Source organism: Protopterus annectens, chromosome 6.part0 (assembly GCF_019279795.1).
Source record: "Protopterus annectens isolate FY-2018-M chromosome 6.part0, PAN1.0, whole genome shotgun sequence".
In the NCBI taxonomy this organism is placed as follows: Eukaryota; Metazoa; Chordata; order Ceratodontiformes; family Protopteridae; genus Protopterus; species Protopterus annectens.
This window is the reverse complement of record NC_056737.1, coordinates 1,544,914,123-1,544,929,725: the sequence shown is the minus strand read 5'-3', so window position 1 is coordinate 1,544,929,725 and position 15,603 is coordinate 1,544,914,123. Positions and strand designations below refer to the sequence as shown.

General features: G+C 37.3%; 1 protein-coding gene across 1 annotated transcript in view; it reads right to left on the bottom strand.

The window, feature by feature from the left end:
• Window positions 1-5,352: 5,352 nt before the first annotated feature.
• The window catches only part of LOC122803999 (extended synaptotagmin-3-like), a 454,360-nt gene continuing 444,109 nt past the window's right edge, over window positions 5,353-15,603 (bottom strand). The window contains exon 4 of the mRNA XM_044073680.1: window positions 5,353-5,433. Coding sequence (XP_043929615.1) covers window positions 5,353-5,433 — 81 coding nt within the window. The remainder of the gene's footprint in view (window positions 5,434-15,603) is intronic.

Below are 15,603 nucleotides of genomic sequence, written 5' to 3'. Positions count from 1 at the left end.
TTTTTATATCTCTTGCCATCAAGGGGTGAGTCTGAGCTGCTATTGGGCACATCTCCACGACCCTGTGCTGACTGGTATATGCCGTGTCCGTACTTGGGACACGGATTACTGTAGGGCGCCAGATCTGTTGCTGCTCTGTTTTTATTTTCGGGTGCTACCTCTTGGGGCAGCGTCTCTGGACCAGTACCATTAGTTGGCGGGCAGGCCATGCTGCTAGGGCTGTGTGTTACGAGGTCCGTGTGGCTGCAGCTTTGGACCTCTGGTCTGTTTTTAGGTCTCGCCCCTGTTCCGACACCGTATTGTGTCGTGCTCATTGCCAACTTTGCACGATTGGTACTGTCGCTCTTAGCGGTCCCGTTTCCAGGACTCGCTGCTTTGTTATTACTAGACCCTTTTAATGTCTTGTTGTTAGGTCTGGCTACTCTGACGCTATTGTTACAGTAAACATTACCAGTGCTAGGGTTGGCTTGGGGGCTGAGAGGGCCCGAAGATAGCAAGGAAACAACCAAACTGTCAGTACTTACTGTGGGACCGGGCGGTCTTACCTGCAGAGCAGGTGGTGGACAAATACTTTGTGGTGGTATATATATATGCACACACATATATATATATATATAGATATATAGATATATATATATATATATATATATATATATATATATATACACACACACAAACACACACACATACATACACACACACATATATATATATATATATACATACACATACATATATATATATACACACACACACATATATATATATATATATATATACATATATATATATATATATATATATATATATATATATATATATATATTACTAAAACTTCCACTAAGAAACCAAATGAAAAAACTGCACTCGGAGACTGAACAGATTCTAAGCGCTTTCGTTCGTTTATTGATATGTCGAACTTCTTCAGAGAATGAATAATCAATAACATAAGGGTATAAATATATAGCACACTGACAGAGCCTCTGAGATGATTCATGCAAATAGGATGCAACAAGGGACCAATCCCTGTATGTTTTAGCTTGAAAATGGTCCAATGGTAGACAGAGTAAATTCATACTGTTAAGAGCTTCTGAGATGATTCATGCAAATAGGGTGCAACAATGGACCAATCCCTGTATGTTTTAGCTTGAAAACGGTCCAATGGCTAGATAGAGTAAATTCATACTATTACTTGACTGTTCAACTGACCTACCAGTGTTTCCATTTATTCACAGTGAGCAAGAATGTTGGATTAAGATGTAGTAACAATTACAAAGGTAAGCTTGTTAGTAAAAACAATTAAATATATAGCTTCTAGTGTTCAGGTATATGGTTATTTACCTGTATAAGACAGGAGAGTGAAAATTCACTACAAACTAAGAACTATTGCTCTCCTGAAACTTGCACAAGTCTCACCTAAGCCATTTAAGTGCGCATTTGAGGTTAACATTCTCATTGAGCCCAGGTTTGGACTCGGCGTTCAATAAAATCTGCCATCGCAATTCCTTAAGCTCTAAAAGAGTCTCACAGTCACCAAAGAACTGATCTAGTTGTTCGAGTACCAGAAAATTGAACTTAAAGTTGGGGCAAGTTAGGCTGTGTCTTCCAAGGGCGTTGCTGTCGTCATTGTTCCGAATGGCTGCAAGGTGCTCTTTCGTTCTATCAGACAGCCTTCTAATAGTTTTGCCAATGTAGAAGCCATCGCAGGAGTCGCAGATGGCTGAGTATACCACAAACTCAGTGTGGCAATCAAAGCGTTTCTTATGTGAAACCCGAAAGTTGTTGTGCCTAAAGCGATAGCTATTGCCTGTAAGAATGTGCGGGCACACTACACATTTCCCACATTGGAACATTCCAGCCTGGTGAGTATCATGTGTGGGATTGCTGTCACTGCGTTCAAAGGCACTTCTCAGGGTCCGGGTTCTTTTGTGGGAGAAAGTGGGTCCTTCTCCTAAGACTGTACGCAGGGTGCTGTCGGATCTAAAGATATTCCAGTTAGCTGTAAGTATGTCCTTGATAGCTTTCATATCCCTGCTAATGGGTACAGGGTAGCTGCTGACCATGTCGGTCTCGTTATTCGTCAAAGATCGTTGTTTGGAAGTGAAGCCACATCTGAGAATGGGACCAAACTTAGTATTTCTGAGTTCTGTTACGTCATTTTTAATTTTGGTAACTAAGTTTGGGGGATAATTTCTGTTAACAAAAAGGTCAGCTAGGAAACAGCATTCTTTGTGAAATTCAGCATCTTTGGAAACCAGCCTGGACAGTCGGATGAACTGTCCCTTAACCACGTTTTTCTTCATAAAAAATGGGTGCTGGCTGTTGTATTCTAAAAAATTATTCCTGTAGGTCTCTTTCCTGTATATGGTGGGCAAAGTAAGCTCCTGCTCGTGTCTATGGTAATCTTAGTATCTAAGAAGTTAATGCTGTTGCCACAACCAGACACTGTAAATTCCAGGTAGGGGATGCTCTTGTTGATTTCGGCGATGAAGGCCGTTACTTCAGCAGCCGTGCCCTTCCATACAAAGACGATGTCATCTATGAAACGTCGGTACAGAAGCACGTTATTATAACCTTCAAGATTGATAAAGGTTTCCAGCTCCCACGTGCACAGGACTAGATTAGCAAATGCGGGGGCCATTTTGGATCCCATGGCGATTATAATTTGCTTAAAGGTTTTGTTACCAAAGTAGAAAAAGTTGTTTTTAAGAACTGCTGTGGATAAACCCATTAGGGTCTCAGTCTTGGTAGTACTGAGCTTGCCATATTTAAGCAGGAAAAGCTCGACAGCCTTGATCCCTTCAAGATGAGGGATGTTTGTATATAGTGAGACTATGTCAAGCGTTACCAGCGTGCAGTTGGTATAGTTACTTCCATATATATATACATATATATATATATACACATATATATATATATATATATATATACATATATATATATACACATATATATATATATATATATATATATATATATACAGTATATATATATATATATATATATATATATATATATATATATATACATATATATATATATATATATATATATATATATATACATATATATATATATACATATATACATACATATATATATATATATATATATATATATATATATATATATATATATATATACATATATATATATATATATATATATATATATATATATATATATATATATACATATATATATATATATATATATATATATACATATATATATATATATATATATATATATATATATATATATATATATATATATATTTAAATATACATATATATATATATACATATATACATACATATATATATATAGAATGTCCGAGAAGGAAACATCTTCAGAGGGGGATCTCAGAGACCCTTCCAAATCATCTACGTCTATATCAGAAGTGATAGACTCAGGGGAGTCTATGTTCTTCCTCTTGCATGTCTTCTTATGAGGGGGCTCCTCTGAATGATCAGGGGAGGCCTCGGAAGAAGAGGATACACCCAATGGGGTGCCCTGGAGCACCGGTTCCCTACGCTTGGGGTCTGGAGGAGGAGCAGAGCTTCGCACAGGCACTACAGGGGACGGAGCCGCTGGGGCCGATAGTGGAGCTGACTCAGTGGCCAGCACACTCCTCATGAAATCGAAGGCATCCCTGCCGGTTCAGAGGAAATCAGAATCTTTCTCCACACCGAGGGAGACCGCTCCGAGGCCAATGTAGGAGCCGAGCTCACGTGTCGCGAAGCTCAGAGAGGGAAAACTGGGTCGGACAAGGGTCCAATGCCACTCGCCCCCCCCGGCGCCCAGATCCCTCAACGGATGGCACCATCGAGGGGAATCGGAGCAGACTTCAGAATCGAAGGAGATAGAGTTATCAGAGCCAACGGTTCCACTACTCAAACCCCAACAAACTCCGGCTCCAAACTCATTGTTGTCGGAGGAGGAACATCGATAGAAGTGGACAGAGCCGACAGCTGTTGAGGAGGGCTGGATAACATCTTGGCAAGTGTCTACGACTTTAGCAACCTACTGACCACTCTCTCCACATTGTGATCTGACATCCTAGAGGATCGAGAGGAGTGAGGATCGGTGACTGCGCTCGCTCTGAAGCGAAGGAAACTGTGGAGCCAAATGTACCGATTCCAATGAAGGGGACCTCAGCCTCTTGTGGCTCTGCAAAGGCTCCGAAGTTTCTGATGGAGCCGATGGGGAGATAGTCTTATCAGTGCCGGCCGGAACTGAAGCAGAAGGTAGAGTCTGAACCGAGGACGGCTCCGAACTTGGAGCCGATGGCTTGGTAGATTTAGGGGATTTCACAGGCTGAGAGCTCTTGGCCGGTGAATCCTGGGGTTTTAAAAGACCCCTAAGAATAAGCTTATTCTTATGCTCCTGCAGGACTCTTGGACTAAATGCATGGCAGATAGAACAAGAGTCCTGCAGGTGCACAGCACCTAACAATAGACGCAAGAAGTGTGCCCATCTGTCAGAGACATTTTCTGCCAGCATGAGTCACACTTCTTGAATCCAGACACTTTGGATTCCTTTGACATCCCGAAAGAAGGAAACAACAAATACAACAGCTACCAAAGCAAAATACAGTCTACACAAAACACACACTGTACTACAAGACTATAGCTAAAGGTTTTTTTTTTTGTTTTTTTTTTTTTAATAGGAAAGCCTCTAACTTAAACGGCTAGCCTATGAAAGAAAGGTAGAAGGAAAGCCTCTAACCTAAATGGCTAACCTGACAAGAAGGGGATGGGGGGAGGGGGAGAACTCTCTAAGTTAAACGAGTTCTACAAGGAAAGGAAGGGATGCTACAATTAAACACTAGCTGTCACAAAAAACAAAACTAAACGTTAACAATAAAACACTGAAAATATAGAATTCTATAGTAAGAAAGTTATACAAAAAACTTTATACAAGCCTGAGCCAGAAAAATGACACCGCAGCTGAAGCGGCAAACGAGATCTGGGTAGCTACCCTCAAGCCAGTAAACAGCTCTTGAGCTATAGAAGATGGCAGAGTCATCCCAACCAGTAAGAACGAAGGCGAGATAGACAACTTAACATCTGCAGTTACCACATCAACATTACTTATCTGCAAGTCAAAATTAAAACTGCTACAGGAATAAAAAAATGAGATGTAACAGGATTTCTCCTTATTTTAAGTATCAATGTGACAGGTGACTTCTACTGTAACAGAAGTTTAAGTAAATCTAATGCAACGGTTTTATACTTTCAAAGCTATTATTTATTAGAAGTCAGCTGTTCAACGAATATATGTAAACAAGGGACAAAAAATTACACAATGGAGAAAATCTACATCTAGATTACAGAAAAATGCAGTACGCTACCTTATCTGAAGATCCAGTATCACTTGTCTCTTATCTACCTCTTTAGTGTATGTTTTAACTCCATTGATTCGAAAACACTAGAAGAAGAAAGAAAACCACTAAGTGTACGTTTTAAAAGAAACTACTATATACTGATTTCTATTACACAATGCACATTTCCATTGTTTTCTCATTAACAAAAAAAAAACAGATTCCACGGCAGCTGAAGTAGAAAATACTTACAAATTTCTAAAATCAGGATGCTCACTCATTTACAGCACCCTTACATCTTTTTGTCATATTTTCATGAAACAATAAAATTTGTACCTGAATGCAGCTTCCTCATTAGTTGTAAAATTATATTTATGGCTCTATAGTTTAATTGCAAAAAATATCAGATTAGAAATCCCTGTGAAGGATTGGTATCTTGTTCAGTACTGACTTCTTTCTTGCCTTACTGCTGGGATAGACACCAACTCCCCCATGATCACTAAACTGGGTAAAGCTGTTACTGTAAATCATTGGAAGGATGGACTGTATAATTCATGCAAGCTCACAAAAATTAGGTCCTATGTTACAGAGACACCTTCATTAAATGCATTTTGATGGAGACCAAAAGTCATAAAACAGTTTTGAAATGCTTGCAGGGTTATGATCCCTGCCCCAAATGGAATGTATACTGTAAACGGATGCATCCCAGCCTCAAAAGAAATCCAAAGTGCTTCACCTCCCCATTTCTAAAAACTGAGGAAACCCTAGCGATATGAAACATCTCCATGCTATGAAAGCCCCAAATGGAATGCATACTGTAAAGTACAACTGAACTGGCATTTTGTAACAAACAAAAAACTCTCAACTTGTTTCTAACAAGCCTGTGTATAAGTGCACAGTCCTTGAACCCACCCCCACCACCACCACCAATTTCATTGTATCTAGATCCTGTGTTACTCAGGAATATACCCCAGACCAGGAGATTTATTTAAAAAAACATAACTATCTTGCTAAGCCATAACTTCTACTACTAATTGTAGTGACTGCTCTAAACTTAAACTACCAGTAATTTAATGCAGGTAGTGATATTTCAATAAACTGTGGCTGTACCACTGCTCAAAATTCAAAAGTGAATAACCTCCCCTAATCTTAATAAAGTACAACTACTAGATATTAGCAAAATAAACTTTTACAAATAAAACAGTCTACATTACTATCTCTTATCTTGTCAGAGGCTATATTTCCTATATTTTTTTAAGTAAAAACTCCGGTAGGTAAGTGTGGCCCACTACCCTCCTCTCTCCTACCCCCATTTCCAACCAACCCAGGTACCTCTAACTTTAATACTAATCTAAGTTCCACCCCACTTAAACTCGCTAACTAATCATTCTCTTCATTAAATGCCAATCATCTCCCTACCTCTATTATCTAGACTATATAATCTCTAAATTCTTACCTAATTGGTCATCCCATATTACAGATATACGTAATGATGGAATTAGGCTTATAATCACCTCAATTAACTAATAGTATACAAGCACCAGATTAATATACCTCTGCCTAAAACTCTACATAAACCCCTGCTGACACTTTACTAGCTGATAATTCTTCTAACATAGACTTACTTTAGGTATTCTTCTTAACCTCACTGTCCTAACCTACTACCAAAATCTCACAATTACAGTCTTCATCTCACCAACTAAGTTCTTAGACATAAATCCAAAAAATCCTACAAATATTCCAAGAATAGTAGCTAATGTCTTCCAGGAAACTCCTTACCTCTATTACAAAGCCCAACTATTTAGTGCACCCCCAAAACAAGCAAAAATCATACCCCTCAGCTGATAAACTACAAGCAGGTATACATAACTGCTACCCAACAACAAATCAATGCCTACAGATGAAGATATTCATCCTAATCTCAGACCTGTTAACCACCATTCAGATATATAAAACAGAAAAACTCATACCATCCAAACCACACAACTCCCACTGCTCACTAACCAATTAACATTCTCCACCATAAATGCCAGAAACATAAGTAGCAAAATTACTGAGCTTCAATCTTTGACTGCCTGCCAAAAACCCAATATCCTGGCCATAACTGAAACATAGCTAAAGGCGAACATCAGTGATACTGAAATCCTACCATTTGGTTTTAATACAACACAAAACGACCATAATAAAAGAAAAGGTGATGGTGTCACATTAATGTTCCCATACCACTACAGTCTATCAGCTCCTGTGCTCATATGCCACAATTTAACAAAGCTGAACTCGTATTACAAGCAATCAAAAGCAACTATGTATAATCACATTATACACATTCCCCTAGGTGAAAAATGCAATTTATTACAAGAAACCCCATACAAGTCCACAAATAATATCCTTTATGAAACAATACTACTAGAAGATGTAAATACAGTGGATATAAAAAAGTGTACACACCCCTGTTAAAATCCCAGGTTTTTGTGATAAAAAAAATGAGACCAGAATAAATCATTTCAAAACTTTTCCCACCTTTTATGTGACCTATAACCTGTACAATTAAATTGAAAAACAAATCTGTTAGAGGAAAAATATCAAAAAAATGAAAAACATACAATAGGCTGGTTGCATAAGTGTGAACACCCTTACACTAATACTTTGTCATGTGTGCAAACCCTTAAACTAATACTTTGATGAAGCACCTTTTGGTTTAATTGCAGCATTCAGTCTTCTTGGGTAGGAGTCAATCAGCATGGAACATCTTGACTTGGCAATATTTGCCCAATCTTCCTTGCAAACCAAATCTGTCAAGATTGCGAGGGCATCTCTTGTGCACAGCCCTCTTCAGGTCACCTCACAGATTTTCTATTGGATTTAGGTCTGGCGTCTAGCTGGGCCATTCCAAAACTTTAATTTTTCTTCTAGTGAAGCCATTTTTTGTTGGTTTGAATGTATGCTTGGGGTCATTGCCATGCTGAAAGGTAAAATTCCTCTTCAGCTTTCTAGCAGACATCTGAAGGTTTTGGGCCAAAAGTAACTGGTATTTGGAACTGTTCATAATTCCCTCCACCTTGACTAAAGCCCCAGCTCCAGCTGAAGAAAAGCAAACCCAAAGCATGATACTGCAACCACTATGCTTCACCGTGGGGATGGTGTTCTTTTGGTGATGTGAAGTGTTGTTTTTGTGCCAAATTTGCCTTTTGGAATTGTGGCTAAAAAGTTCAACCTTTATCTCATCAGACCATAACACATTTTCCCACATGCGTTTGGGAGACTTGATGTATTGTTTTGCAAATTTTAGCTGGGCCTGGATGTTTTCCTGTTTAAGAAAAGGCTTCCATCTTGCAACCCTACACCACAGTCCAGACTAGGAGAATATGGGAGATTGTCAGGTGATCCGCTGTGGCAACCCCTAACCGGGAAAAGCCGAAAGAAGAAGTTGTCGCATGTAGTACACAACCAGTACTTGCCAGAAATTCCTGCAGCTCCTTCAGTGTTGCTGTAGGTCTCTTGGCAGCCTCCCTGACCATTTTATGTCTTGTTTTTTCATCAATTTTGGAGGGACGTCCAGTTCTTTGCAACATCGCTGTTGTCCCATATTTTCTCCACTTTTTGATGACTGTCTTCACTGTATTCTATGGTATATCCAATGCTGTGGAAATGTTTTTGTACCCTTCTCTTGACTGATACCTTTCAACAGTGAGATCCCTTTGATGCTTTGTAAGCTCTCTATGAAGCATGGCTTTTGCTGTAGCAGGCAACTGAGTAAATGTCAGGAAAATCCTACTAGGACAGCTGAACTTTATTTGGGGTTCATCAGTCTCTCTCTAATTTATGGCAGGTGTGTACCCAAGAAGACTGAATGCTGTAATTAAATCAAAAGGTGCTTCAACAAAGTATTAGTTTAAGGGTGTGCACACACAACAAAGTATTAGTTTAAGGCTGTGCACACTTATGCAACCAGCTTATTGTACTTTTTTTATTTTTTATATTTTTCGCCTAACAAATTTGTTTTTCAGTTGAATTGTACATGTTATAGGTCACATTAAAGGTGGGAAAAGTTTTTAAATGATTTATTGTGGTCTCATTGTTTTATATCACAAAAACCTGGCATTTTAACAAGGGTATGTAAACTTTTTATATACACTATATAAACTGGCTTGAGTCTACACTGACTGCCCCAAAATCTAGTATCAACTTATTTGGCTTTAAACAATTCAGATGGGATCCAACTATTTCACTAAAAACTCAAGTTATTTACTGGACTGGATTCTCGTATCAGACTCAATAAACTTCATGAGTCAGGTACCTTACCTAATTCTCTCAGTGACCACTCACCAGCCATACTAAACGATTTTCAAAAAATATCCCTAAACAACAAGAAATAAAAAGCATATGCAACCAAAGTAAATTTAACCCAGACACATTCAGTGCAATGCTCTCTTAATTCAACTGGAACATACTAAAATCCATCCAGTTAGACAAAGTGATAATGACATTTAATACAATATTCCTCAATGTTCTTAATAAAATAGCACCACCAAGGAACAAGAAAATAAATGATGGATCCTGGTTAACTAAGACTACTAGAAAACTGATGCAGATCAGAAACAAAGCTTGGAGAAAGTGGCAAAAAAAATCATACCATCTCAAAACTTCAACTTACAACAACATAAAATACTAAGCAGCCAGGCAAAAACAAGTAACCTTGGACAAAAAAAATGTTCTATAATAATTTCCAGAATAGTTGTAAAACAGATTCCAAAAAATTCTGGTCAACAATTAACAAAATACTAAAACATGGACAAAAACATAATCCCAGCCCATCTCCAAATAGTACTGCAATGGATCTTGCAACAAAATTTAATAATTTTATAGACAGCATATCATCCATTACAAAAGGGTTTTAACTGAACCAACTTGTCTCAACTGAACGATCCAAAAATACTTCTACATTCAACCTTCAGAAAGTGCTTACAACCACTATCACACATCTGCTAAATGGGCTATAAGTTTGTTCTACCTCTGCAGAAAATTTACCTAGTCAGTTTCTAAAAATAGCCACTAGTAGCATAGCCTACCCCATTCCCATCCTCATAAATAGATTAATTCAAGAATCACATGCCCCCAAGCTCTGGAAGAAGTCGCACATCATTCCCCTCCATAAAGGAGGTAATTCAACCGATATCACAAATTTCAGGCCAACAGCAATACAATCCCCACTTTCACAGTTACTTGAAAAATGTGTCCATAAAAAACCTTTACTATATCTTGCACAGGAACAACTTTTAACCTCAACCCAACATGGTTTTCAAGCATCCCATAGTACTAATATATCTCTACTCTCAGTCATGGAAACAGTCAATAATTATAGCCAAGGATAGTGTTAAAACAAACCACAGGACAAAGAAAAGTAAAGAAAGCTTTACTTTCGCTAGCTTTTTCAAGTTCTCAGTTTTTCAGGGCAGAAAAAAGCTAGGAACATCCTAAGCATCTAGCAACGCTATTCCCCTAATATTAACTTGTGAAGTTAGTTGATTTTGTTGGTGTCAGCTTTTCAGCCGTTCAACTTGTTCTTGGTCTGGTCCTTTGTATTTGCTGTATAGCCAAGGATAGTGACAAATTCATATCTGCATTATTCCTAGATCTATCAAAAGCCTTTTATATGGTTAGCCGCCCAAAACGTCTAACAGAAATGCCATCATTAGGCCTTACAGCACCTTAAACTGGTATCAGTGCTATCTCAAAGACAGGTGCCACTCAGTAAAATGGCAGAGCACTCTATCCCCCTTTATCCCTATAAATACAGGTGCCCCACAAGGCTCAATCCTTGGACCCTTACTGTTTAATATACTTACCAACTCACGACATGCATGCACACAGCATACCTCCATTATACAACATTCTAAAGATTCAACATTTATATGCTCAAATGATCCAACTCACATACTACAAATCACTAAGGAATCCTTCACTTACACAGAAAAATGGTTACAAAAAATATCAACTTACTTTTAATCCAAAAAAAAAAATAAATACTTTCTCGTCATCAAAGTCCCAGGAAAAAGCAAATTCTAAATATGTTCCCTCATTAGCACTAATATTGAACTAACCTCTCAAACTAAACTGGTAGGAATGATAATAGCTAGCATTCTAAGAGTGCCTTAGATTTGATTGCCAGATACAAAATGCCATAAAACCATCAAAAATTAGGACTACTCTACAGAGCTAGAAACTTCCTCATTCCCACTTCTACAATCACACTATCAAAAGCTTACCTCCTTCCTCCTCTCCTCTGTGGTGCTCTCATGCTCACAAATCTCCAAAAGTTAAATATTCAAAAACTGGAGCAATTCTATAATACAATTTACTGCTAATGCTCAATAATGTGCCCATCACTGTATTACACTAAAAACCTTTAACTGTTAAGAACTACCCAACTACCTAAAATATATTCAGGTAACCAAAACCTGGAGTAAGTCAAGAGAAATATCTAAATAACCAAAATGTCTGGAATAAGAAGGGCGCCATGCTTAAAATTGACTCCTTTAATGTACCAGTAAAACAGTATTAACTCTATACGCAATATAAAATGTGTTTTCGTCCAAGTATCCCTCAGACTTCTTCAGATACAATAAATTAAAAAAAATAAGTGCCTTTTATACCACTGTATGAAACCAATTAAACATAATTGACATAATTAAGAAATGTTAAAGGTACAAGCATCCTAAATACTAAAAAAATATAATATACTAAAATATTAAAGTAATCTCAAAATAATTTTGCTAGCTTACATAATTACAAAGTATATACTATACTGCTGTTCTTTAATAAAAAAAAAAACTTAAATCTGTGTTTAAAGTATGTGTCTATATGTTATACATCACACAAAGTTTGGCAGATCTAAGTTTCAGCAGGGGTACCAAAGAAATATTGTCAATTAGCCCGGGAGGTCTATTAGCCTCGCAAACTAACGTATGTCTATATAGTGCATTACTATTGTTCTTTTTCTTGATGTCGTTTAAATGTTCGTAAATGCTGCGTCTCAACTGTCTTTCTGTTTTTCCAACATAAAACCTTTCACAGACTCCACATTACAAAAATAAACTAAACCTTGTGAATTACAGTTAGAATAAGTTTTGGCAGTCAGCAAATTCTGTCTGGCTGTAATAAGGACCTCTTCACCTTTTAGAATGTGAGCACACTGACAGCAAGCCCCACATTTATACGTACCGCTCCTTTTATATGAATAAACATTGGAATTGTTAGCATATTCTAATACATTTTTAATATTTTGTCCTTTTCACTTTCACAGGTTTGTTTTTCAAATTACTCATCAGTGAGCTCTGAAAATCTGTTCCATTTTCTCTCAGCAATATTCTTGATCTGATGACAGTCTCCACTAAAATTGGTGACAAATGCTCTACTGAAATTTGATTCAACTAATGTTTGTCTAGTACTGGTGTTGGAAAAATTAAGTCCAACGCCTAAAATTGGGGGATATTTATCCTTTCTACCTTGCAAAACCTCTGTTCTAGTTGCTGAAATAAGGTCCCTTGGGTAACCCCTCTCCACAAACATTTCTTCTAATTTAGAGCATTCCTCTAAAAGGTTTATATCCAGAGAGGTCATATGACTGGCACGGACATACTGTCCTTTAATGATTCCCTTCTGAAAGAGAGGATGTGCACTCGTAAATCTGATGTACGTATTGCAGAAGATGGATTTTCTATAAATAGTTTACTTAAAACCTTCATTCAATTTATATACAGAAACATCCAAATAATTACATTTTTCAGAGGTTACCGGAGGTGTGAACTGGAGAAAGGTAGTAGTTTTGTGTTAGATATTGCATAAATTCTTCAAACGATTCGAGACTACGGACCCAAAAAATACAGATGTCATTGAGGTGTCTAGTATATAACTTCCAGAACATAAAATATAGGCTTGAATTTACAAATTTAGATTCCCACACTTATAAAATATCAGTGTAAGTAGGGGCACAACTAGCCCCCTTGGCTACTCCCTGTTCTTGCCAAAAAATGTCCCCTTCAAAGAACAGGAAATTGTTTTGAGAACAAGTTCAGCCAGCTCCAAAGGAAAATATCATTATCTGACCCTCCTGTCTTCAATCTAAGAGCTTCTTCGAGCCATGCCAGACCTGTATTGTGGGTAATTACTGAAAATAAGTCCACCACATCAATTGCAACAAACTTTAAATTGTTGGATAAATGTTCAGGCTTCACCCTAGCAAGAAAATCCCAACAGTCCTTTAATATATGGGTTTCAACACCCCACCAGATTTTTAACTTCCAATCGGATATTTAGCTAAAGGTGCTATTTTTGAGCTTTCTGAAGCAACAATGGGTCTAATGGGGAGATGATCAATGTTCTTATGGACTTTGGGTATTCCAAAGATGGAAGGTACCCTAGGTGTAGTGTTTTCCAAGTATTTGTAATTCTCAAAATCTATAACCCCTGCTCAAACAAGTCTTTCAAGACCACATCAATTTTCTTGTAAGAAATTTAAATCTCATTAATGGATACCTTACTGTATCTAGTCTCATCATGTAAAATGGAAAACATCTTGGCTTCACATAAGATTTTGTCCATAAGCATGATGCCCCCCCCCCCCCTTATCGGGTTCCATTACCCTAATACATGGGCTTGTGCATAGTTCTAGAAGGAGTTTATTCTCATTGGCATTCAAGTTATACCTAACTTAAGTGTGTTTAAGAGTTTTTCTAATCTCCTTCTCCAACACACTCTCCAAGTTCCTCAACTGAGGAAGTATTGGAGGATTAAATGTACTAGCTTTTCTAGGAGCAATTGATTCAGGTATTGGTATAGTTCCTCCAAGCATATTCTCCAAGTTGAGTTTAACATTTTTAAGTCTAATAGTTCTCCCGGGCTAAATGACCATATTTCTTTGGTACCCCTGCTGAAACTTAGATCTGCCAAACTTTAAGTATGGTATATAATGTGTAGACACACACTTAAACGCACATAACTTTTAAGGGTTTTTTTTATTACAGAACAATATAGTATATACTTTTTAATTATGTAATTTTAATTATGTAAGCTAGCAAATTATTTTGAGATTACTTTAACATTTTTGTATATTATATACATTTTACATTAGTATTTAGGATGCTTGTACCGTTAAAATTTCTTAATTATGTCAATTATGTTTAATTGGTTTCATACTGTGGTATAAAAGGAAGCACTTATTTTTGTTAATTTATTGTATCTGAAGAAGTCTGAGGGATACTTGGACAAAAATGCATTTTATATTGTATGTAGCATTAATACTGTTTTAATGGTATATTAAAGGAGTCAATTTCAAGCGTGGTGCCCTTCTTAGTCCAGACATTTTGGTTATTTACCTAAAATATACTCAGTTACTCACTGCATATAAGATCACTATCTTGACACATGTATTTCTATAAATGCAACCCTACAAAATACTCATCCAGTCACCCCTCTGTGATCAGAGACCAAACAAAATCAGCAGGAATTTCCCTTTACTCCTACTACGTCACAAAGCATGGAATTCCCTCCCTGCTTCCATTAGAACTACCTTTCACCAATTCTTCAAACTGTATGTAAAAGACCACCTTAAAAAGGAATGGCTCTGCTCTTCTTCTACACCAGGATAACCATCTACTGTCCTACTTAAAGCTGAGATCTACTTTTGATCCCTTACGTCATGGGAGCATTCTATCAAATCTCTCTTAATATCTGTATAAACACACTATTTTCTTCATAATTCCCTTAACTCAACTCTAATATAGCCACATAAAATAGGTTAATTAGTTAAAATGCCTCATCAACTAATACATACTCAGCTTCTTGCTGCCTATTAAAATTATCCAGCATCCACCTGCCTCTCCAGCACTAAAAAACATTACATACAACCATGTTCCCATTCGGTCATTGCAAACCAGTGACCAAAAACTCCTGTCAGTCCACAAACCTGTCAAATCTCTGGGAATTGTCTGTACTCGTACAAGGTTGCTAAGGCCTGAAACCTGTTACTTGTATCCATCAGGTCAATAACCTCCATCCCACCTTTCAAAACCACAATGAAAGACTTCTTGGCTAAAATATGTCTGTTCTTTCTCAAAACCAGGATAAACTACATCATTAATTGTGAACAAGTACCTTTCATTCTTTATACCTCCTTACAAAGAAGTTATCTACTCACCATAACGTTCCATCTGAGTAGGTAACTTCATTTGTCAGCAACCTATGGGTATCGGATCAGATTCAGATCCGAGCCGGCAGCT